Source organism: Rhinolophus sinicus, linkage group LG02 (genome assembly GCF_036562045.2).
Source record: "Rhinolophus sinicus isolate RSC01 linkage group LG02, ASM3656204v1, whole genome shotgun sequence".
Lineage (NCBI taxonomy): Eukaryota > Metazoa > Chordata > Mammalia > Chiroptera > Rhinolophidae > Rhinolophus > Rhinolophus sinicus.
The window spans coordinates 25,580,411-25,605,879 of record NC_133752.1 but is presented as its reverse complement, the minus strand read 5'-3'; the positions used below and the strand labels follow the sequence as shown (position 1 = coordinate 25,605,879).

Sequence of the window (25,469 nt, the reverse complement as noted above, 5' to 3'; positions counted from 1 at the left end):
TCATAGAGCAGGCTGCTCAGACAGCTGCTAGACAGCCTGGTAGATAAAGCTCAAGTCTGGAGTTGCTTTTCAACCTAAAGATTTTGACTTTCCTCTGACATCCCTTGGAGGAGTCTGGATATTGGGGTGAAAACAAGTGGCCAGGATTGACATAAACAAAAGAAGAAAACAAAGAAACAAACAAAAAACTTGGAATCCTTGGTCTTCTGTTAATCTTTTTGAAGAAATTATTTGCATAAAAGAGAATTCTCAAAACTTAGAGGAGTTCTTAATCATGGTGAAATATTTGCAGCAGTCTTCAAATGTAAAATAATGCACGTATGTAAATGCAGAAGTGTGTTTCTGGGCAAGGGAAGAGAGTTGTCTGCACTAGGACCTCACCTTACCCCTCTCGTCTGAATTTTTTTCTTTCATTCTTCTGTTTGAGATACCAGTGGGAAGTTGAGATGGCTGTAGAGGTCCATCCAGTCTTCCTTCCCCTGGACCAAAAGTTTAAACCCCACTGTGTTCGACTAAATGTAAATATAATCTTCCATCCTCTTGCAAACTGGCTCTATCCCTGGCTTTTGTTTTGAGGACCTGATGTGGTAAACACTGTAAGCTGACCACCTCCAAACTCAGTGTCTGTTTTCCCCTTCTCAGTAGCTGAATCCTGAATTTACTTGGGAAAGCCATACACACAGCTAGAAAAGATAAGTTTTCTTAGCCTTCCTTGCAGCTAGACGTGACCAAATGACCAGATGTTGACCAATGAGGTACAAATGGAAGGGTTGAATGATACCTCCAGGAGGTCCTTCATAGAGAGGGAGATCTTCTGAACCTTTATTGTTTTTCCTACATAGAAAGCAAATGTAATGACTGGAGTCCCAGCAGCCATTTTGGACTACAAAGTGATCTTGAGAAGGAAGCCAAGATAACAAAAGGAACATGTGTCACTGATCCCATGGGACACACTACCAGTCCGAAACGCTACATCCAGACTTTTTTTACTAAGAGGTAAATCTTTATTTTTATAAGCCATTTATCACATGTGGGACCTAATCTCAGCAGATATACTTGGGAAACTGTTGAAGGAAACACTCTGAAATAGTAAGCACTTGGTGTACTAAATACAATAGCAAACGTATCTACAATGCAATTAACAATGGCAACAGTTTATCTTTTAAGGGCTCTGAATAGCCTTGTATGTAGAGATGGTTTGTCACCAAACAAACCCAGGGTAATGTATGTATGTCTGTTAAGCATTTGCAAGGATACCATACTTAAAGATGCTGGAAGGCTCAGAAATCATGTTTTATGTTGAATGATTACCAAAATGCAGTGGTGACGTTGTAGATACTTCACAGTATTAGAGTTTTCAGTTGTGACGATGTAGAAATTCATTTAAAGGATATGTTTTTAATTAATAAGACTTATCATTTTATTGCGTGCTTGCTGTGTGCCAGGCATTGTGCTGAAAACACCTGCGTAATCTTGTTTAATCTTTATGCGTGCATACTATTATTATTCTCACTTAACAGATAGGCAAATAGAGGGGATAAATTACTTAGCCAAGGTCATGTGGCAAAGCTGGAAATCAAATCAAGGCCAGTCCGATTTCAGAGCCTGTTATGAAATACCGTACTATAGCATCTTCCATGTTTCTTTTTTTCTAGTCTTGGTCATCCTATAAATTCTCCATCAAGCCATGTAGAATGGCTGTCCCTGTTTTGTATAAATTAGAAGGCTGAAACCCAGAGCAGGTTTGTTCATCTTTAAGGCACATGTACGTAGTCATGGTGTTGAGAGTTTGGACCCCAGGGGCAGAGAGCCAAAGCCCTTCTCAGCAAACCGACCTGGTTTCCTCCTCAACTGTGGTTTTAGTAGTCTAGCTCTTTAAATTGAAAGAAACATCAAGGGTCATTGACACTCAGTCTGGGAAAATTAGAACCACCATTGACTTATGACAGGCAGCAGTATATGTTGTTATATTTTAATCAGAATCAGACATTAAATGGCATAAAACACTCCATATATCTCTTTGCGATTCCAAATCTTCATGGAATCTGTGGTTCCATGAACTTCAAACCCAAATATGACAAGCAGTTTTAAGAATTATTTTGACCAGCCTCCCCTATCCCAAAGGAGATTTAAAAAGTAATAATGTAAAAAAAGTTAAGGTCAAGTTATCTTAATACCATAGCTAATAACTAACCATTTGTTTACTAGTGGCTGCGGCTCCACCCTGAAAGCCGCTGAGCTTAACTTGCTGTCAAACAAGTGGTTAGTTATTAGTTCCCTGGGTGATTGTCCCTGAAGGTAAGCCATGCTCTGATGACACAATAGGCACTTTAAGTGGGGGTAGTAGTTACCTTTTCCAGTTTGCATCCAACAACGTTTGGCTCTCAAAGGCAAGATAAAGAATTGACAGTCGAACAGAAGGTTCTGTGAGTCTGTGCTCTTGGGATTAAGTGCTGGGATTTCAGAGCTTTCTCAAGAACACCTGTACCAGACGTTCCCGGGGTGCAGGGAAGCTTTGTGGGTTGGCAGCAGGATGTTTAATTTCTAGCCACCCGGCACCATGACCTACTCTGGGTTTTGTTCTCATGTCCTGAGTGACAGCCCATCTCCACAGGGATGCTCTCAATATTCGACAAACTCACAATCATCAGAACAGATGCTGGCTGTAAACAACTGGTGAAGCTGCACCCGTGCACGCAGCAGAGAATCAGCTCAGCGACCACGAGGAAGCAAACACATCTGGAAACGCCCGTGACACTAGCTCCTTGGCCTGCGTAAAGCCTCTCCTCTAATCCACCTCGTCCACGTCTTCTCCTGCAGTCGCCGCTTCGAGAGCTGCGAGGGCTTCTGCCACCTCTGCGTCCTCGTCCGCTGTCTCCCCACTGTCTCCCGCGGAGCCGTGGGCATCCTCTGACCCGTTTCTCGAATCAACCCCAGACGCGGCCTGGGCAGGACCCTCTTTCAAGTAGACGCTAAGGACCTCTGCGGCCACGGCCTCGTTTAATGAATCCCAGCTTCTCTGCACGGAGAAGGGCAGATTCCAGCCCTGCTCCCCCGCCCCGGGGCGCATTCCCTCCAGGGGCTCCTCCTCCGTATGGCTCTTGAAAAGGCAATCCTTTTCTTCGTGATCCCCGTTGTCTCCAGCTGAGCCCCAACGTTGAGGGTAATCTGGGGCTGGTATCTGGAGGACACGGTCTTGTACTTCCACGGCAGGGCATTCTGCCTCGGAAGGGGCTCGAGAGTGTCCATTGTGGATGACCTGGGTCTCTTCTGAGTCCGGCAGCACAGAGGCCTGTGCCCTGGTGCCCCCTCCGTCGAGAAAGGGTTGAGTCGGGTGCATGCTGTCCGCGGGACTGGCCCAGGACCCCCAGCCACCCTGGTGGGGCCCAGGATCCCCAGTGGGCTGCAGAGCTGCCGCGGGGCCAATGCCATTGATGGTACCCCCAGTCTTCACCGCAGAGGGTCCCCCTCCGGTGTCCCCTTGCGGGAGTGCTCCTTGGTGAGGCCAGCAGGGCTCCTGCGGACCAGCTGCTCTGCTTCTGCTCAAAGTCCTCTTCAGACCCTCTCTCGGCACCGCATTTTTATGCACCAGGACTTCGGGGCTCTGTTTGCCTTTTAATTTAACGGTGCCGTCTTCGTCTAACTTGCAGCTGCTCACTTCGTTGACGTAGCCAGGGGAGGGCACTTGAACTGGATCGAAGAGATAGCTGGGGTGAGAATAATGAAGATCAGTCGGGTGAATCATTAACTTTATTAATAACTTTATTAATCATGACCTTTCATTAATACTTTCTACTATAGGATCTGCTTTCTTCCCGTCCTGTTAATTTCTGTGATTACTTTTTTAAGCTTATATGTGTGTCTAAATCAAATAGATATAGTTGGTGTAAAAATATTCTGCCCCTGGAAATAGATCTTCAGAAGAAATCCAAAACAGGGCGGGAAGGAGGTAAACTACAAAGTGGTTCATAGAATTTAAAAAGAAACAAACAAAAAGTAAATAGTAAGTCAAACAAATGTCCAATAATAGGGAAATAAGTGGTTAAGTTGTGATGGTATGTATTACCTCAATGGAATATTATACAGTCACTGGAATGATAAATGAGAACTCTGGACTAACGTGAAAGATACCTATAATAAATGTTGTTTGAATAAAGCCTAAGATTACATTATGATTACAGTGGAATAAAATGTATATATGTATATTTGTGTGTATGTATATATATGTATATGTAAAAAATATATATATGTAAAAAAATGTGTATATGTATACAGATACAGATAGGGAATAGAACTACAATAATAAAGATGATTTTATTTGTAAAGGAAGCAAAATCATCAGTTCATTTTTTCCTCTTTATTTTATGTAGAATTCTATTTGCTACCCAAATTTTTATGAAATAGAATCTGGACAATATTAGAAACATAGAGGTATGTGACTGGAGTGATTTGTTTTCAGTGATGCCATTTCAGATGCAGTTTACAATCTAGGCCACATCTACAATCTAGGATATCCTCTTAAATGATATCCAAGGAGTTCCAAACTCTTAATTTCCTGGCAATGCTAGTTATGCCCCACGCTGGGTAAATGCACTGAATCCATGCAGGGTCTTTAAAAGTGACACCTTGGTAATCAAGCATTCCTCCATTCGATTGAGGTATTTTTTTTTAACTTTACCTTTGTATCATTTTACAGCACCTGCACCCCATCTGGATTATTTTTTGTTACCATCTGGAAAAGAAAGTGTGAAAAAAAGAAAACATAGTGAATGACATTTTAATAGAAATTTGCTTTTTCTTTCCTAGGTACTCAAAGTTAGTGGGTCAGGGAGGTACTCGAATGTCCTTAGGTATTGATAATCAGTATTTCATAGTTCTCAAGCATTTATGTCTTGTGGGTCTTTGTGCCTGACCCTTTCCCATACCCTAAGAATTACGTATGCCATCTCCATTTTGCAAATGAGGAAATACAGGCTGAACAACACTAGGGACAGAACGGTGGGACTGAAAAGGATCTGTGCATTTTCTAGTCTACCGCCTTCTCTGGAGACACAGGAAACTAACTAGGGTGCAGCCACCGTGCAGTAGCAGGAGATGTGAGAGTGAGAGGCTCCCTTGCCGGGGGATTAACTATTCCAGTATTAAAGGACATCAGGATAAGGCAGCTAATCTGTGTTCCATGTTACAGACCTGAGGAGGTGACGGCCAGAGTCATCACCACAAGCTTTACTTGGACTAAAAACTGCTCCTGCTTTGCCTTTTCTATCCCTGGGCCAATCCTGGCTAGAATTTATCAATTCCATTTTGTTGCAGTTCAAGCATATGCCCTTTTGGACTTCCTGGTGGCAGGTGGACCCAGGTCTGTGTTGCTCTCCTTTCCCACCTGTCCACTGTCCCCCGCCCTTTCCCAAGGTTGCATTATTTTCCTGATAATTGCCCTCTGAATAAAATCTTCTCTTCATGTAAAAACCAACCAACCACATTGTTCTGGTCTTTCCTCTAAAAATCCTAAAAATGAGTGTGAAAGAATCTTTAAGTTGTTCTCCATTTCTAATATCTACAACCTTTAAAAAGACAAGCCAATAACATAATCTAAAGCTCCAGTCCCTCTGTCTCTATAAGATGCGTGCACTTGGAGGAGAGAGATCATTCATTGCTGGCTGTGTCACTGCCTCCCTTGTTCTCTTTCTTTTCTTCTTTCAGTCATGGATGAATTTCCCAGGATGCTACTTCATAAGCCTTTACCACAGAGAAAGTACCTAAGAAGTACAGACTTGTTGGTTGCTTATAGGGGACTAGGTTTACATTGATAGATCAAATCCACAAATAACCTCCTATGGAGGGCTGATGCCCTCCCCGCCCCAAGATATCCACATCTTAATCTCTGAAACTTGTGAATGCTAAAAAAACAAATCTATGCAGCATGATCACAGATCTGAGATGGGGAGATTTGCTTGGATCATCTAGTTCAGAGCCCAACTTTGCCTCTTACTGGCTGTGTGACTTTGGGCCTCAGCTACAGTATTTCATCTGTAAATGGGGATAACATATCTAGTGCATGGCATTGTTGGGGAATATACGAGTTAATAGTCATAATAAACATATACTTATTACTCAGCATATACTTATTAAAGCATACAGTGTGCTTTAAAAAAATGATGGAGGCCCCATACCTAAGAAAGATGCAATCTAGTTGCCATGACATGGACATACAAACAAGAGCATTAAGAACACTACGGAATACTTGTTTCTCGCTTAAGGGCCAAAGGGTATATTTCTATCAAACTGTGGCACCAATTGAAAGACACAAACCCCAAGTGACTAGAAGTTCCACAGAGAAATCACTGGAGTTTAGCCAGTAATGTGTGTACAACCTTTTCCTTCTTAAATTACTCCATTTGCAAAGCCCAGGATTCTGTATTCAGCCTCTGCTCCCATTTGTGTCCATTTTCTGCTAATAATTCGTGTATCAGCTGGATGAATAGGATAAAAAGTACTACATGAACCTCACCCCCAGGCCTCCCCCTTCCACACCCTGCTCTAAAATCCTGCCCCCTTCCATGCTGGCAGTACCTTTGTTTATCTTGGGTGCTAAAACAAAACAAAACAAAGCAAAACAAACAAAAAACCCCAACCAGCCAGGATAGGGGGCCCAAAGAAAAAGAAAAAAAGGCTTTGAAGTGTTTGAGAGAAGGCAGACTGTAGGTCAAAATAAAGCAATTGAAGCAATTGTGAAATATTAATCATTGGAAAAGATCAGATAGGTCAACTTTAGGATGGTGAGTTCAAGAGCTGCACATAGGGAAGGTTTTCTTCTGAAAGAAAGAGGCACGTCGTGAGTGACACCTTGTGTTCCCAGCGTCGCAGAGACTAAGGTCAACTTTGGGGAACCCTCGCCAGGCTAGAGCTGGAGAATCTGTCCCCACTCTCTGCTGCTGTGGCTGTGGCCACACAAGCAACATGCGTCGAGATGCAATGACGCTGAGATTTCATAGCCCAATTCGGGAGCCACTACTTCCTTGTTTCTTATATAATTCACACACCATCTGTGGCTTTTAGGCTCCCCTCCCTTTCCCCAATGTAAACCACAGGATCTATATTTTTCTTCAAAGCCATGCAATTGTAAAGGGTGTTTTGGTGGTTCTCTTTTCGGGATCAAGTTTCCGTCCCCCACTGCCTCCCTTTAGGGCACACCACATGGGTTTCCTACAGACCGCGTTGCGTACCAGAGGGCTATGCTCTGCGCCTCTCACAAGCTCTATGGAGGCAACCTCTTCCTGGTTAGAGGCTCTGCCCTCTCTCACCTGGCCCTATGTTTTCCTTCCCCAGGGATATTCCTTCTCCCAGTGAGACTGGCTCTAGTGTCCAAGGTTGTGTGACCACTGAAGAAAAGGGTGAGGACTAATGTAGTTACACCCAATCCCCTGCCTACCCATATCTACAATTATTCTTACTTATAGGATGATTCCTAATGTCAAATTCAATTTATTTCTCTTTTCATATGTCACTCCCACATCTATTAGGCTGGTGCAAAAGTTATTACATTTTTTTTGGCAATTATTTTTAACCTTTTAAACGGTATTAATACGTTTGCACCAACCTAAGACACCTTGCTTTTCGTGAGGTGGTCTCCCATTGCCAGATGCAAAAAGGAAACACCCCTTGTCCAGCGTGACATATGGAAATGGAAAAAATATATGTCCTTTTGAAGACTGAGTTCAAAATGGGCAGCCTGTCTACTTCCTCTGCCCTCCCCCTTCCTTCCACCCCATTGACGACAGCTAGCTTAAAGGTGAGAAATCAGCTGTCAGTTGCCTTTTATTACTGAGCAGAATCAAAATTTGCTTTCTCTTTGGAGTATAAAAAAGGAACAGAAAAGCAAAGGGCAAATCCTTCACCACCATCACCTTGTTTACACAGAGGAAAAGCAAATACCGTTAGCGTGGCGTATCCCTCACCACTGGCACCTGCCAGCTCCTGGAGTCCTGTGTTGGGGGTTGACTCTGTCCTGTGTTTTGTGTTGAAGTTAAACAGTCCCGTGCTTGAAGATGGACCTAGCAATGTCCCGCCAGTTACCAGTCAAGTCTTCTTGCTGGGAAGAAGGGGGGAGACTGGGGCGAGCCAGGAGTTTGCTAACCAGGCAGAGAAACTGAGTATTCACCAGGAAATCAAGGGAATGTAGAACAAGGCTCTATCCAGCAGGCAAGGACTGCCGTTGTAGATTAGGTAATGGTATTAAATCAACATTCATTTCCTGATTTCAGTCATTGTACCGGGGTTATATAAGAAAAAGCCCTTGTTCTTAGGAAATACAGAGTTAAGTATTTAGGAGTAAGGAGCAGGGGATCTGAAACTTATTAAAATGATTCAGGGAAAAAATGTGTGTGTGTGTGTGTGCGTGTGTGTGAGTAAAAAGAGTAAGAGAAGAATGAAGCTAACGTAGTAAATGTTAACATTTGGGAACTCTGGGTAGAGGAGATATGAGGATTCTTTGTGCTTTTCTTGTAACTTTCCTATATGTCTGAAATAATGTCAACAGAAAAAGTTAAAAGAGAAAAAAAGAAGTGTAAAGGAGCTCATCAAAATGCCGCCGACCTTTCTGAACTTAGCTGTCCTTTTGAGTATGCACTGGAGACGTTTCTCATTAGTCAGTCCCAGGCCCACAACCCTCGAGGCACATGTGTGGTTCCAGTCCTCAGACTGCTGCATCTGAGACAGGGACTTCCGGTCTCGTGCTGTGGAGTTCGTCAGCTGTCTGCCCACCCTACTCAACCCACGCTCCCCACAGGCAATGCCTAACCCGGCTTAGTGGCCAGCTCACACAGAGCACTTCCTACTTGCTATTCAAAGGAAGGACAGCTGGTGAGTGACAGGTGAGAATGAATGAGTGATGGGTACGACACTGTAGAAGTTATTATTCCAATAGAGGGTCTTCCTTTCCATGATCAAATCTCACACTACCCTGTGGTCCAAAATAAAAAGCCAAGTGCATGCATTGAGAGAGAGGGGTGGGACCGTGGTTTCCCCATCCCTGTTTGGGAAACAGCAAAACTTCCCTTAAGCAATTCCAAGGTCAAGGCTATTCTGCTTCAGGGGCTCTATTCTACGAGCTTTTAAAGCAGCTGCTGGAAAGTGGTTTGAATTTATAGACGTTGGACTGCTTGGAAGAGAGACAGAATAAAATTAAATGTTTAAATCACAGCTCCGTTTTGAACCAAATGGCCAACAATGTTTCTAGAAAACCATTGGGATTTCATGTAACCTAGTCAGCTGGTGAAGTTGACCAATATTTAGTGAGTCGCTTCTGAGCACTGAGCTCCTGGACGCAAGAGGAATGAATGAAAATACCGTGTTTCCCCCAAAATAAGACCTAATTGGAAAATAAGCCCTAGCATGATTTTTCAGGAGGACATCCCCTGAACAGAAGCCCTAATGCATCTTTTAGAGCAAAACTTAATATAAGACCTGGTCTTATTTTCGGGGAAACATGGTATCTATCAGGCCTGAAGGAACGAACTACCAGCTGCTTTATACAAGCGACTAAAGGCTGCCTGCCCAACTTCACAGTCAATACTCAATGTATAGTTGAAAAAGGACAAGAAGATAAATTCTTCATTACCCAATCTATTTCCTTGGCAGAACCACTACAACCTTTCTGGGCAGGCTTTGAAAACTCTCTGGGACAGATTATTCTGATGTGCTTTCCTTTCTCCTAAAGAGGCTGAGCTTCAGTGACTTTGGAGAACCTGAAAGACCATTTGAAGACCTTTACCAGCACCACCAAACAGTCTATTTCATGCATTCTCAACAGTTGATGCCCTATGATATAAATGTTAGCATCACCGAGAACTGGCTTTGATGGGATGTCTGTGTGTAGATGTGTTTGTGGGTCCTCCCACTGCCCCAAAAGGGTTCCTGGTCAGATAGGTTTGGGAATAGCAGAGAGTAAAGATGAACACATTCATAGTTATGAGAAAGAACTGTTTCACTTTGTATAACCCAGGATTTCCCAAAATTATATGACCACACAATCTGGTTTTTTTTCCCCCCACGAAAGACTTCTTAACCAACAAAACCTGTATTTTGTGGAATATGTTGAGGAAAACAACTGTCGAAACGACAGTCCCAATCATCAGAGGGAGTTGCGTGCCCTGAGCTAACAGTGTAATGTGGTGTTTGGGTGAACTCAGCCAGGCAAAGTCTGTGCCAGGTGTCCTGGCAGCGGCTCCCTCACCAACCTCGGAGATGCGGGAAAGCTGTTGAATCTTTTGATTCCTCCATCTTTCAACATGAGTCCATGACATCAAAGCTCTCTCCCACATCCAACAATCTAAATGGTGAATCGAGGAAGAAGGGGAACTCTTTAACTTGGTTTACATAGTTACCTCATTGAATCCTGAGATTATACTGCCACGCAGGCACCAATATGACCCTTTTGCAGGTGGGGAACCCCGCTCAACGGTTTGTAAACCACCCCATCATGCTACTGTTGAGGTGTATTTGGGTTCAAAGTCCACACTCACCCACCTATGGTCCTAACTGGATGTAAGACGCTTTTCCTACTGTTCCCTCCGTCCAGGCCCCAAGTTCTCCATCTCATTCCCTTAAGTCTGCAGCTGTCTAGTAGGAGTCTCCTCGGCCTCTCTGCCAGGAGGAACTGCTGGGGTCTTGAGATGCGGAGACAGTGTAACAGCAATGTCCCTGGGAGGGATGAGGACTCAGGCGGGGGGACCCTGTGAGGGAGGAGGAGGTGCATCTGCTGAACCCCCCTCTCCACTGGAATGGGCCAGGGAGGTGCAGGTTACTTGGCCAGAGGGCTCCCAGTGGGTCCCAGAGCACCGGCTGGTGGGTCTTGGTCTCCCGGTAGAACTGTATTTTAATAGGAAATGATGTAAAAATTATGTTTTCAGGAGCCAAAGGAATCAGTTTCTGAGGGTGAAATGTCAGGGTTGAAGTTGGTATTTCTTGATGAAAGGCTGCCCTGGGTCCATGCAAACCGTGTTTCCCTGAAGATAAGACCTAGCCGGACCATCAGCTCTAATGCGTCTTTTGGAGCAAAAATTAATAGAAGACCCGGTATTATTTTACTATAATATAAGACCATGTATAACATAACATAACATAACATAACATAACATAACATAACATAACATAACATAACATAACATAACATAACATAACATAACACCGGGTCTTCTATTAATTTTTGCTCCAAAAGACGCATTAGAGCTGATGGTTCGGGTAGGTCTTACTTTCGGGAAAAATGGAATTTACTTAAAAGGCTGCCTCCCTGTCCTTTTCCAAGGCTGGTGCTGTTCACCTGAAGAGGTGTCTACACTGTTCCGATGGCATCTCCATTGCCTCAACTCTAAGGAATAAGCCAGGTCCTGGTCTCATGACCTTACTGCTGCTACGTGTACAGGACTCTTGATTTCTGTGTCAAATGGGGAAACAAGACTTTTTTTTTTAATACTATAATGGTAATGTCATTCCATTTTTATTTCCTATAGTCCTTATACTAGCATTTACAATCATGTTGATGAATCCTATAAACATTTCATATGATATTTTCCTCTATTCAAGATCTGATACCTTGTTTTTTTCTTTTCTGATGTCATTAGTCTGTGGTCCTTAAGACAGATTTTTTTCATGACTTGTCACCATTGTTACACTGTGCCTTCACTGACGTCCACTGAACCCTGGCATGTATCAGGCACTGTGCTAAGTTCTGGGGACAAAATGGTATCCTGAGTGTTCCCTGAGAAAATTTAATAGTTGTGTGTGTGTGTGTGTGTGTGTGTGTGCGCGCGCGCGCGCGCGAAGCGGGATGGCACTTATATAAACATTCAGGAGGATTCATCGTAACACACTGGCAGTCCAGCAGAATGGTTACATGAAAAATCTAGAGTTGTGGGTTCCAATTCCACCTCCACCACTTATTAGCTTTCTGACCTTTAGGCAGATTTCTAAGCCTCTGAGAGCATTAGTTGTCTAATCTGCCCAATGGTAATAATAATTCCTGTTTGTCAGGATTGTTTTGAAAATCAGATGAGACAAAAGTATGTAAGGCATTTATTATAATGTCTGGCATACGGCCAGTACTTATTAATAATTATAATAAGTAGGTAACAGTTGAGTGCTTACTGTGCATCAAGAACTCTTTTAGGAACTTTCATGTCCTCGTTCAACTTTACAATAACCCTTTAAGGTGGAAACTGGTATTTTATAGATAAGTAAATGGACATGAAAGTTAGAAAGTGGTACAGTATAGCTATTATTAATGCTGTTGCTATTGTCTCTATTAATATTTCCTGATTATATTATATATGTTTATATTATATAATATTTATATAATTATGTATATTGTATCTGTAATATAATATTTCCTATTAATTGGTAGGTTCTGTTGTTTTCTGAGTCCACTGGATTACACAATAAGAAGCAGCCTGTGATCCTGTAGCTTTTTTTTTTGCGAAAGGGAACTGGATCGCCTTGATTTGGGTTCTAACCGAATTTCATAGGTGTGGTTTTATCCATTCACCACCAGATGGCAGTATATAGTGGTTATTTAATCTAATTTCAAGAGTGACTTGGTATGAGAAAGGCCTCAGAAAAACAGGAGAATTGGAGCACAAATAGTGTAGGTGTGTTGCCATGTGGCAAAGTTAGGCAGTAGGTGACGTGGTAAATACTTCAGACAATACTGTCACCTTTAACTCCTGGTGGCCATGGTACCACTATATGGCAGGGCCTCCTCAGCTCGGCCAGGCATGAAGTTTAATCTATAGTCTGGCCACACCACTATGGGATCAAAGTCTCCTGCAATTCTATAAGGTCTCTTTTGTCACAATGGCTGCTCATCAACTCCCCAAATGGCTGAGTTCAGATTGCTCTCTTGCACCTGTACATCTGGACAATAATTCTGTGGAAGAGGATGGGGGTGGAAGGCACCTGTGGGTATGGAAAGGTCCAGTTCTTCCCCCGGGACCCCAAGGCCCACCCACGACATGAGCTAGTCTTGGGGCCCCATCTTCTGAATAAGGATATTTGGCCATGCAGCAGGAGGTAAAGATAAACCACAAAATACATATGGCCAAATTTTTGGGAAGAAGTCCATTATTTTTTTAACAATAAATTCAGAATACTGTGTTTGAAAAGGCAAAATTTGCATGTATTAGAATTAAACAAAAGGCGTACAGAAATTGTGAGTAGCTAATGGTCAGCCCTCTAGATGCCTCATCAGCACTCCCAGATCCTTCCGTACGCTTGGTGGGAACTGTTTGAGGGAAAAAGTTTGAGAAACTATGCAACTATTCTCTGGACTGTAATTCCTGGGAGTAGGTTCCTGTCTGGAGCAGACGAGATGCATTTCATTATTGAATAAAAACTGGGGTGTGTGTGTCGCAGTGGTGGGGATCCTGGTGGACACACAGAGGGGTAGAGGGCATGGGGTCCATAAGGAATCCACCTGGGTCTGAGTGGGCCTGATAATGTGCGTTTCTAACAAACTCCAAGGTGGTGCTGGTGATGCTGTCTTTAGTGATGCAAGAAAATCAGGGCAGTCCAGGCTTCTCTGCTTTGCTGTGTTGCTGGTTGGTCTAGGTGAGGTTTACTTAAAGGGGGAGGACTAACACTAAGAATGCTTGTGGCTTGTGGAGTTTTTGGCAAAAAGTGAGGTACTATGTTTCCCCCAAAATAAGACCCGGTCTTATATTAATTTTTGCTCCAAAAGACGCATTAGGGCATAGTTTCAGGGGATGTCTTATTTTTTCATGTACAACAATCTACATTTATTCAAATACAGTCATGTCATCTTCTTCTGGAACATCGTCATAACGTACTAAATGCGTACTGGTTGACGATCTTAACTGGGGCTTATTTTAGGGGTAGGTCTTATTTTCAGGGAAACATGGTAGCTATTATCACCACTGGCCCCTTTGGTGACAAAATATATAGCCCAAATGAAGATGGCCAACATGATAATTTGGTTAGAACATAATTTTGGTCAGAAACTAAGACACATAGTCACTTTTTCCAATCTCATCCCCAACTGGTAGTTTTATAATCCTCTTAAGTTTCTTAAAATTTTGTCTGTTTTTCAGAATTTGCTTTTAAACACTTTCTAATTTATGTTCAGTTTTTTTATTCTTCTCTGTGGGGGTTGTAACAGGGAAAAGTTAAAATAAACCAAGCGTCCAATAATACAGGATTAATTTGAACCCAAATACTTAATAATTGGGGAACAGTTGGAAAAAACCTAAGAATTGCACTGGTCCACTGTCTTCCTGCTTCCCTTGCTTGTTTGGTTTCTCAGGGTCCCATAAAGCTGAGGAACCATTGCCCTCTGGATGCTGGGAGGTCCTACCAATGGAAGGTGCTGGTAGAAGACTAGGTGGGAAAGATAGGAGATGCCAGGGTAGTTTTCCCTTTTGCTCTCTCTGCTTTGGACAGTATCCTGTCCATCTCAGCAATGGCTGTATCTCCTCCACAACCTAGATGACCAACAGCTCCACCCTCCACGGTGCCAGTGAGAACCAAGGTGCCTGACCTTGGTTTCAGCTATTGCCCCAGTGTCTGGTTCTGTGTCGCACCCTAGGGTGGTAAGGTCTTCCTGCTTTGACCATCTCTGTGTTACCTCATCATCTCATTTGATTTCCCAGCTCTTCCAATACCTGCATAACCCAATGACTACATAACTGATCTCTGTTTGAAAGGAGAGGTTCCCCTTCCTGGCTAGACCTTACCTAATACAAATAGTATCCTGGTCAAGGATTTCTGGCTATGTTACCAAACAATATACAACAACAGTTTTGGACTCTGCAAAAATTGGTATTGTCCACTGTACATATTACCGCTTGCTCCATGCCTGACATAGGACAGATCACAGGAGGATGTCAACTGTGGTTGGGGAAGGGACGTTAGCCCCTCCATCATCTCTGTCAAGTTTTCTTCTCTTTCCTATCTCAAATCAGTCTGCTTCACACTGTAACTACTGGACAAGTCTCTTAGATTCCCTTCCAAGCTCCTAAACTCCTCCTATATAGATATTCTAAAACCGTCACGGGAGAAAGCATAAGCAACATAAGGACCTTCACACTATTTTGAGTAATCTCTTGAAAATATTCAACATCTTAAATGGGTGTGAGGTATGGTGGTTAATAAATAAGTTTAGACGTTCTCTACGTCGGCTCACATACAGAAGGTACTCCCTATTATTTGTACAGGTGCCAGGCCGTATTACTCCATCCCTGTGATCAATACAGGGGAAGGAAGCTGGTTTGTAATACGCCCCTCAATGTCTCAGTGAGGCTGCAGTTCAACAGCTTCAGACAAATATCTAAAACCCTTGGACTTGGTCATCCAGATATCACCACGTGCTTATCACTCTGCTTTTGAAGTATGTGTTGAGGAAGTCATGCACATCATCAAACACAGCCCAGAAGAGAAAGTGGCTTAATCGTACACATAATCTCATTGAAAATGACAGATATTCATCAATGGTATGGAATTAGACATTTTCCTCAAATTCTGCTACTTGGATAGAATCTTGCTCGCTGATGAACAGACCATGCCATTCAAGACCAAACCAAGTGTTATTGTTCAGGGCTAATCACTGCAGCCCCAAAAATCAGACCCAATGGAAGTTGGGGGCAGACAGGACCTTCTGGATAGCTTTTGGTTTCTGGTAATATGAACAAGTACACGTGGGGGAAATCCTCAGGTAACACAAGCACAGTTTATCTGAGAAGCAGATTTTAAACATCTGAAATGAAGACGATGTGTTTTCACTTAACACGTGCCTCTATGTCTTTTTCATGTGGGATTTAGTGGGCTCCTTCTATCATCCTCTTGACCACATGGTAACAGTAGCATCTGACAAATCTGATCTTCACTCAGCTTGTTGGGGTCATCTACTTGACTTTGGTTCAAGTTACATAGGAAGCTCAGTGTCACCAATCTTTCATAGGGTATCTGCTTAGAAACATCAGAGACACCCTTGGCATTAGTTCCTGACTGATTTTATTTTTACGTCCATATGACCAGAAGGACTGGTCAGAAAATATGTATAAAATCACATAGGGAGTCCGGAAGAGCAAGACGAACTTAAGAATCCAGTACCTAGAAGACAGTCTGTCTGTTGTAACTAAGGGAATGGGCTCTGGAGTTACAATCTGGATTGGCCTGTTCTAACCTGAGTGACCTTGAGTAAATTGCTTAACTTCTCTGAATCTCAGTTTTGCCAACCATTAGATGGAGAAAATAGTAGCATTGAATCATGCAGGGTTCCTATGAGGATCACATGATTTAAACATGTGATGGGCCTGGCAAAATGTGTCTGGTAAGTAGTAGGTTCTTAATAAACATTGGCTGCCACACATGTTCCTGGCTGTTGTCTGTGAAAATATTCTTTACTGGTGCTAGTTACTTTTAAACATTCCAAATAAAAATGGGTGCTGTTCTGCTCAAACTCTGTGGAGCCCCATGGGAATTGGTGCATGTCTCCCATACAGGGTGTGTCTCTACTTTTAGGAAGTACCCACATCTAGGAGGTAGGAGAAATCTGGAAGAAATCTGAAGCATTTAGAAAAACTTAAGTTCTGGACATGATGCGGAAGTCTTGGCGGAGATGATATGGAGAGAAGTTTATACCCTACAGCCTTATTAGGCTGCAAATAATGATGGCTTTAGAAGCAAGGACAGCTTGGGGTTAGACGCTTGAGAGAACTAGTTCTGGGTAATTCCTGGAATCCTAGAGTGCCCAAGCCATAAAGAATCTTAGAGAACATCCTGCCTGAGCACTTTATTTTAAAAACGTGGACTCAAGGCTGGAAGAATGAAATAGAGGACAAGAAAAAGCAGATTGTCCCATCTTTGTAGATGATGCTATGTGTGTAGAATTGGGACCCCAATGTTTCTTTACATTATAGGAAAAATACATTTTGCATTTGAAAATACTTCAGTAAGGTTCACTACTGAGGACTCACTTGGAGGCAAGACACTCTGCTTGTTACTAGGACATAAAGAGGAAGAAGAGCTCTGTTGTCTGTTAGAAGGGTCATCACCCATTCATGCAACAAATATTCCTGAGCATCTATCATGTGCCAAGTACTGAACTTGATTCCAGGGATCTGGAAAGAGTTTACAGTCCAGCAAGACACACAGGTATACAAATGAATGACTATTACTGTGTTATAAGTACTAGATTGAAATGTCATGTAATATGTTACATAAGGTGAGGAGCCCCTGCATAAACTTGGGAAGACCAAAAAAGGCTTTGTGGGTAAAAGTGAGCAGATCATATGCTGGTGGAGTTCCAGGGCACGGTCCGGGGGGCATGCAATGCCCACTCAGGAATGCAGGGATGCTACTTCTTAGACTGGCTCTCTTAAAGCCACCCTTTTCATGTGCACTGCCATCGCCCTGCTCTAAATAAAATCATCATCACCTCTTCTTACCTGGATGACTGCAATAACCTCCTGTCACCTGTATCGCTCCTGTCTCCTAATCCATTTTCCACATAGGAGTCACATGCTCTTTTTTAGGACATAATTCGAATCATATCACTCCCCCTGCCTAAAACTTCACAAAGGTGTCCAACGCCCTCAGGATATTTAAAAACATGTAACAATGAAGAAGATGATAAAAATATCAAACTTACATAGAGCTTCCTAGATACCGAGTGTCAATCTACATGCTTGAGGTACACAACCGATCCTCTTTATTTGTGGACTCTGTATTTGTAGATTCACTTACTTGCTGAAATTTACTTGTAACCCTAAAACCAATACGTGGGGCCCTTTTGAGGTCATTCGTGGATATGTACAAAGCAGCAAAAAAATTTGAGTCGTCTAATGCACACATTTCCAGCTAAGCTCAAACAAAGCAACACTCTGTCTTCTCTTCAGCTCTCATATTATAAGCAAGTGGCCTTTTCAGTCTATTTAGTGCTACATTTTTGTGTTTCTTATTGGTAATTTTGCTGTTTAAATGGCCCCTAAGCAAGGTGCTGAAGTGCTGTCTAGTGTTCTGAAGGGCAAGAAGACTATGATATGCTTTACAGAGAAATTCCTTCCTGAATGAACTGTGGTGCTCTTAGCCCTGAGATCAGTACTGATGGATTAACACTATATTTATATTTACATATATAATATGTATGTATATACCAGGGGTGCCAAAAAATGTACACACGTTAAGAGATGTTATCTATGTATTACTTTTTGAAGTTGAATTGAATTACAGTAGCAATGTGTAGTATGACGTTCGCTCAAAAGATGGTGTTAATCAAATGAATGCTAGCATCATTCATTGTATTACAATTTTAATAGTTTTTTTTCCTTGCTTAAAATGTGTATACATTTTTTGGCATCCTCTGTATATTTAGTAAAGTACCTTTAAACAGAAACCCACATAAAACAAAGTTATGTATTGCTTGATTGATGACAATGTGGTCACCAGAGGTTCCCAGGAATGTAATCACATACGTGTTGAATATGTATTTCTCCAGGGAGCGATGGTTCACTATCCACTGACTCATTGTTTGAAGTGACTCTATGGAATATAACTACAGTGACTAATGAGAATCGACAGAAATAACTCACTTAAAACTAGTAAGAATCTCCTAAAATAAAAAAACAAGTCTTTTCTATACCACCCTCTCATGCATCATCTCTCCTTTTTTCCCGTGGCCACACTAGCTTTCTTTCAAATCTTTAAACTTTTAAATTCTTTTAAATTTATGTTTCCTGCTGGTCATAGGCTATTTCTTTTGCCTTCTCACACCACCTCCAGGCAGCTTAGACCTTGGTTATTCCACACCCATCTCACCTTTCACCTTGCCTTCTTAGCGCAATTTAAATAATTTTCTTTAATTAATGGTTGTGATGTCTTTCTTGCCTTTTCCACTATACAGATCCTGTGAGTCTCCTGGTCACTGCCATCCCCCACATAGCTGCTCTTAGTAGGTGAGCTCTTGAGGGAGACTGAGAAGTATGTTCAGAGAAGGAGGAGGGAAACCAGGCATTGTTATCAGGAAGCAAGGGAGGAGGGAGTTAGAAATGAGGGAGTATGTCACCACACGGTGTCAAATGCCTCCGAGAAAAGGAGAGGATGGAAAAGGGCACATTGGTTTTAGTAACAAGGAGGTTAACAGTAAGAAGTGAAGGAAAGTTACAGAACCAGGGAGGTGGGTGTTGGGGTGCAGTGGGTTGAGGAATGAATGGAACACATGAAAAGGAGAATTGGACTTGGATGGCATGGGGACGAAGAAGGGAGTAGTCGTAATGTAGAAAGATACAGGACTATAGGATGCTTTTGCAGGGACTGAGAGTTAACTATGTTACATGCTGAGGAGAAAAAAGATAATTAAAAAAGAAGTTGAAGATAACACAGTGAGGGGAAATAGAGGAAATCAAGTCAAGATCAATCGTGAAGGTATAACCTTTAGAAAGAAGTGAGGATACTCATTTCTTCCTTGGAGGCTAGAAGGAAAGAGGTGAGGCTAAGAGGACATACTCTAAAGGCTTGACTTTCTTATTGATATGCTAGGCCAGGTTGTCTGTTGGAGGGATTAGGAGTGAAAGCTCAAAGTGTCAAAGGTTTGGAATGCTGTGTGGTGGGGAAAGGCAACCTTTGAAAGATGGCTGAGCAGTGCTGATAGCTAGCTGCAGTCAGTAACCAAAAAGTTGAGTGATGCCAATATGTGTAGTTCTTGTAATGTTTTCCTCTCCCAGCAATGTTCAGCCATCTTGGTAAAGACCCATAAATGTGGGTTATTACATTGGTCCCAGGTTAGGACAACAGGGCTTGGATCTTACGGGTGCTGACAAGAGTGGCCGAAGCAATGAGCCATGGGGTCTATAGTAGATAGGTAGGGCAGTCTGCCAAGAGTTTGGCTAATGGAGAAGGGCGAGTCTTGGGGACTAGCGATCCTAATGAGGTTTAAAAAACACCAGTGGCTCGCACCTTTGAGTATGAGAAATTTGGAGAGCTAAAAGATGGTGTTTCTCCATTGGTATATTTAAGTTTATAGTTAATGACATGGCCCAGGATGTGTCCATGGAAATTAACTGAAATGTAGTGGAAAGGGGATAAGTGGAGTGCAGACAGTCAGGAAGGCTTGGAGCCTAAGGTACCGAATGATCTGGAATAGCTGAAAAGTCCCCAGACAATAGCAACAAGTAGGGACAATGACAGAGTAGGTAGATGTCATGAACCTCAAAGGCAGATAAGGTTTTGAACGAAGGAGGCAGCTTGGCCATGTAGAATTTGCAAAGGGGAACAAAGACAGTGTACATACTACTTTCAGGATCACAATGTCGGGAGAAAAGGCTTGTTCCACTGGAGTAAGATATATAACTAAGCATGTCGCACGTCAGGCTGAAGATGGAAATGAAAAGGGAGTTGGGAGGAAACCCAGAAAAAACAAAAGAAAGGAAGATCTACAATCCCAGGGTGTGGTTCCTAAATTTGAGAGTGTATCAGAATACCTTGGACGGCTGGGCATCACCCCCAGATTTTTGAAAGTAGGTCTGGGGTGGGGCCCAAGAATCTGCATTTCTGACAAGTTACCAGGTGAGACTGATCATGTTGGTTTTGGGACTACACTCCAAGAATCACTATTTTAGAAGGATGGTCTTTATTGGAGGGATGGTCTTTATTGGCGGGATGCCAAATTGCCTGGGGAGATTAACTGAAAATCTTTCAGTGTCAAGATTTAGTTGGGTCATGCCTCATGTCACATGTTTTAGAATTGTATCCATAAACAACAAAAGTAGAAAGGAAATAATGGAGTTCAATTCAAACCCGAATGCACCAGAAAGAAATAGATTTTGGGGATTGTTCTGTCTCCTGGCTTTAACGTTTTAGGTAATAAAAACTGTAGTGAATGACAGAGTAATAGAAAATTTAATGGAAAGTAAAAAAAAACAAAAACAAAAAAAATAGACTTTTTCTTCCTAAAGCGTTAAGGAAAAAAAAAACAATGCTTACCTGTTGAAGAGATTGTCCATTTGATTTCTCTGGAAGTTTAAGTTGTCTTCCTGCAACAACAACAAAATTGAAAGTTGAAGTCTACATGTTGCCTCCGTGTTGCAGCCAAGTTGCACCAACAAAGTGACAGTAGAGAGCATTCTCTGAGGGGCACTAGGCAGTGGTGTGACAGGAATGGTGTTTCGGACCTGGAACAATCAACCCTGACAGACAGGCACTTTAAAATTCACCAGGCCTGCCTGGATTTGCAGTCTCGCTCCTGACACTTGGTAATCAATTAACAATTTACCCACATTTCAGTGTTTCTTCTATAAAATAAGATTGTAGTGATTTTTAAATGGCACATGTGAGCTGTTTATCACATACTGGGCAGGTTGGAATTGTTCAATAACCAAAAGCTATTGCTTTATTACTGTTGACAAACATTACATGACAACATGCCTTTTCTTTGATGGGTAAAATTTCAACTAAGCAGAAAGAAATTCAAGGGATTTGCTTCTTGGAGACATAGCAAAGTTCATGAATATATGTATAATATTTCAACAAAATACATTTACAAAATAGCTTTGCTTATAACGAAAATAATGTATAGAATTTGAAAGTAAAGCAAATATTTAGATTTTTTTTTACCAACTTCTCCGTGATTATTAGAACTATTCACTATCTATAGACCCAAATTTTTCAAAAAATTATCCTACTAGCTACTTCCCTGTTAAAAAGTCTTATGGGGTTGCATTGCCTTCCAAGTCTTTAATGAACTCAGCTAAGTACTGAAGCCATCCCTATATGGCACCAATGGCCTTCCAAGATTATCTCTGAAACTCCTCCAGCCATTATTTCCAGCCAGCATGGATTTGTCACTATTTTTGAAACACACCTATATTTTTCTGTGTCTATGCCTTCATACATATTATATTTTCCCCAGATGGCATGCCTCCATCCTCATCGATATTTTGCAAAATTCTACTCGTTCTTTAAAACTTATTTCACACACCATTTCCTCCATGAAGATTTTTTTGAATCCCAACTAAAGGCAATTACCCCATTCATTTAATTTCTATAAGATCTTCAACTTCTTGGATGGCTCTGATCACTTTCTGCCTCTGGATGATACGTAGCAGTTCATTTATATAAAGTTCCCTCCATTAGACTGTAAACTCTCAGTAGGGGAAGGTCATGGCTTCATTGTTTATCTACATGTTATATTTCCTCGCACAGTGACTTGCATTTAGGTGGTATATTGCATGTCTTTTAAGAATTTCACTGAAACATGTCATTGATAATTTTAAGATGCCTAATACCAATGTTTAATATTACAGAACAATAGTGTACATGTTTTATTAAATCCAAGATGCACATGTATTCATTTTTTTTTTAACAGCTCTAAAATTAGAATGTATCTTACAATCATTGGCATGACATGGTTATACTAGCAGCATTGTTTTCTATTTTTTTTTTTGGTGCATAAGATAATGGTATATGTTAAAATCAGTGACATCTAACATTCAATGAAATATGATATTTGAATCCTACATTATAATTTTATCTCAGGAATATATTATGCATACATTTTATTAAAAATATGCTATGTTAAATGAGTGTCTACCTTGGGCACAATTATACAGAGAAGTATAAGACCTGGTCCAGTTACCAAAGAACTTTCTAAAATAAAGACTGACAATAAAAAAAAAAAAAAAAGACTGACACTATCCAGAGATGGAACAAGAATTCTAAGAGCTCTACATACTCTAAAGATCATGTATCAAAATAAAAACAAAAAATATAAAATAAGACACATCAAAGAAATTCTGTTTTTTTTTTCTCAGTCTGACATTTAGAATTAATAAGTTCTTTCAGAAAATATTTTTGGCATATCTGCTTTGCTGGTGCCTTGGTACATGGCTAAATGATGGGCAAACTAGCATTGACATTATATTGGGTTGTACATGGTGAGGATCCAATAACCAGTACAGCTAATCAGTGCTAAGCATCATGGGAGTTTGGGAGCAAAAGCAATCCCAGTGGGGTTGGGCTTCCAGGAAATGCTTTATGGAAAAATAGAGCCATAAGCGATGGGTAGAAATTAGTTAGGTAGAGAGGACAGTTTTAGTAAAAGCAAAAGGGTAGGAAAGAATATGACTTGTGCAAAGAGACCCATGTTGTGGATTTGGGGGATGGCTCTGGCATGTATGATCAGGCTACCACGGCTCTTGAAAATAGGCCCAGAAGATCAAACATGACATGATTGGCAAACGGGAGTAGATTCTTGAGCAGTGAATGACAGTATGGCAGCGATGTATTAGAAAGCTTTGTCTGCTAGTAGTAAGCAGGGAAAATTAAAAGGGTTAAGTACAGAGCAACTTGCTAAGAGTTGATCCTTTGAATTAAGTGACACATGAAAAGAGCCTGGTGTGAGGTTGTATCCAAGGGAATCCAGAGGAAAAATGCAAATTTAGAAATCTAGTTTTTTAAGTTTTCCTTGATTTTCGAGTTAAGCATTAATTTCTACTATCCCAGCTTTCTCTGAGCACATTGGTTTATACACTTATTTTATATAGTGTCTTGGGAAAGTTTTGTTGCCTCGCTACCTGTTTCCTTATGTGTAAATGACAATTACAATAGCACATTTTTTTGTTTCAGAGAATAGTTAGGATTCAGTAAAAGAACACAGTAGAGTATTAAGCACAATGGTTGGCACAAACTACAATCTAAACATTGTTAGCTATGATTTTTTTCATTCATCATCGTCATCGTCTTCGTCATCATCATCATCATTTGTTAGTCAGTTTTCTATCTTTTTCTCCCTGCCACTACTGGAAATTCCTTGATTCCAAAGACAGCATCTCATTATCGTTGTTTCTTTAAAAAGGAATACAAAGTAGGATTTCCACACATATGTACTGAATTTTGGGGGGTGGGAGGGTGGCGATGCCAGAAATCCATGAAAGCAGGAATCTGTGTGACAAAGGAAGGAATTATTAAAATTATTCTTACTTTTGGAGGCTGATAGATGGGAAGAATAGTGGTTCCATAAACAGAGAAGATGGAAGGAAAACCATGTGCAGTATTTAAGAGATTCTGAATTCAGCATTTAGCCTCCTGAGTTGAAGTGATCGATAAGAGAAAGATGGGAGAGAACAAAGGCATGCAGTCATCTTTCATTAAAAGAAAAAAAAGGGCATGGGGGCAGCCAGTTAGCTCAGTTGGTTAAAGCGCGGTGCTCTTAACAAGGTTGCTGGTTAGATCCCTGCATGGGCCAGTGTGAGCTGCACCCTCCACAGCTAGATTGAAATGACTTGACTTGGAGCTGATGGGTCCTGGGAAAACACACTTTAAAAAAAGGGGTGGGGGGCTAAACTTATATAGAGAGCAACAAAAGAGATAAAAACAGAAAGTCCATGGATGTAAAGAAACTGATCTGGTAAGTCAGCAGCTCAATATAGCCTGTAGAATCCTTAAAGGTGTTAGGAAAGTTGGAATGAAGAGGCGAGGACTAAAATCAGGATAATTTGGAAGGTGTTTAAAAAGCAGTTAGGCTCCTAAATCCCTTTTGGTACACCGGGCTTTTGGGTGGTTTCCACTCTCTATCTCAACCAAAGAAGGTAAATTTAGTGTCTAGGAAGAGTAAAAGAGGGTTTCTGGGCCAGGAACACAGTAGCAAACACACAGCAAAGGGTAGGGGTTTTGAACCCCAAAATGGGTGATTAAGTGCATGTATGCACATGGAATGCTGAGACCCTCAGCCTGCTCCCCTCATTGGCTCTGGGAATGCTGGCAGTCACCTATAGTTGTCCCCCAGACATCTGAGGAAACTCTCTAACATGCAAGGCACGAAAACCAAGCAACCAACAAACAAAAAAGTTCTTGAAACAAAGAGTAGGAAGAAGAAAACAAAAACAAAAACAAAAAAAATCAACAATTATAATCTTCATCACGTCACTTTGTATCCAAAAAGAACAAAATGCTATTTTAAAAAAACAGAGAATAACAAAAAACCTCTTTGATTTAAAAATTAAAACAAAACATTTCAGTAGAGAATCTAAGGAAAAAGGAAATCTCACATAAAGTAGCAAACATGATAAAGACATAGAAAATCGAATAGAAAAGATAAAAAAAAAGTTAGCGGTCCATCCATGAGGTCCTATATCCCTATAATAGGAGTTCCGAAAGAGAGAACAAACAAATGGAGGGGAGATTTCATAACAAAATAATTTGAGAATTTCACTTAACCGAAGGAGTAAGTTTTTAAGATGAAAGCGCTCACCAAGTGATCAACACAATAAATAAAAATAGACTCAACGTCAAGACACATCATTGTCATATTTCGGAACTGGGATAAAAGATCCGGCAGGCTTCCAGAAAGGAAAGAAGTGATATACAAAGATCTGGAGGTCAGAATGGTTTAGGACTTCTTCAACAAACACAGAAATCATTCTAAACCTGGCCACACTACCAATTAAGTGAGAGGGTAGAACGAAGAC

At 41.4% G+C, this 25,469-nt stretch overlaps 1 protein-coding gene across 4 annotated transcripts in view; it reads right to left on the bottom strand.

Annotated features, from left to right (window-relative positions):
• Window positions 1–1,393: 1,393 nt before the first annotated feature.
• The window catches only part of PGCKA1 (PDCD10 and GCKIII kinases associated 1), a 78,567-nt gene continuing 54,491 nt past the window's right edge, over window positions 1,394–25,469 (bottom strand). For all 4 annotated transcript variants that reach the window (XM_019741946.2, XM_074322253.1, XM_019741945.2 and 1 more), the window contains 3 exons: window positions 20,989–21,038; window positions 4,679–4,732; window positions 1,394–3,707 (listed from right to left, as the gene is read on the bottom strand). In XM_019741946.2, coding sequence (XP_019597505.2) covers window positions 2,789–3,707; window positions 4,679–4,710 — 951 coding nt within the window. In that variant the 5' untranslated portion in view covers window positions 4,711–4,732; window positions 20,989–21,038 and the 3' untranslated portion in view covers window positions 1,394–2,788. The remainder of the gene's footprint in view (window positions 3,708–4,678; window positions 4,733–20,988; window positions 21,039–25,469) is intronic.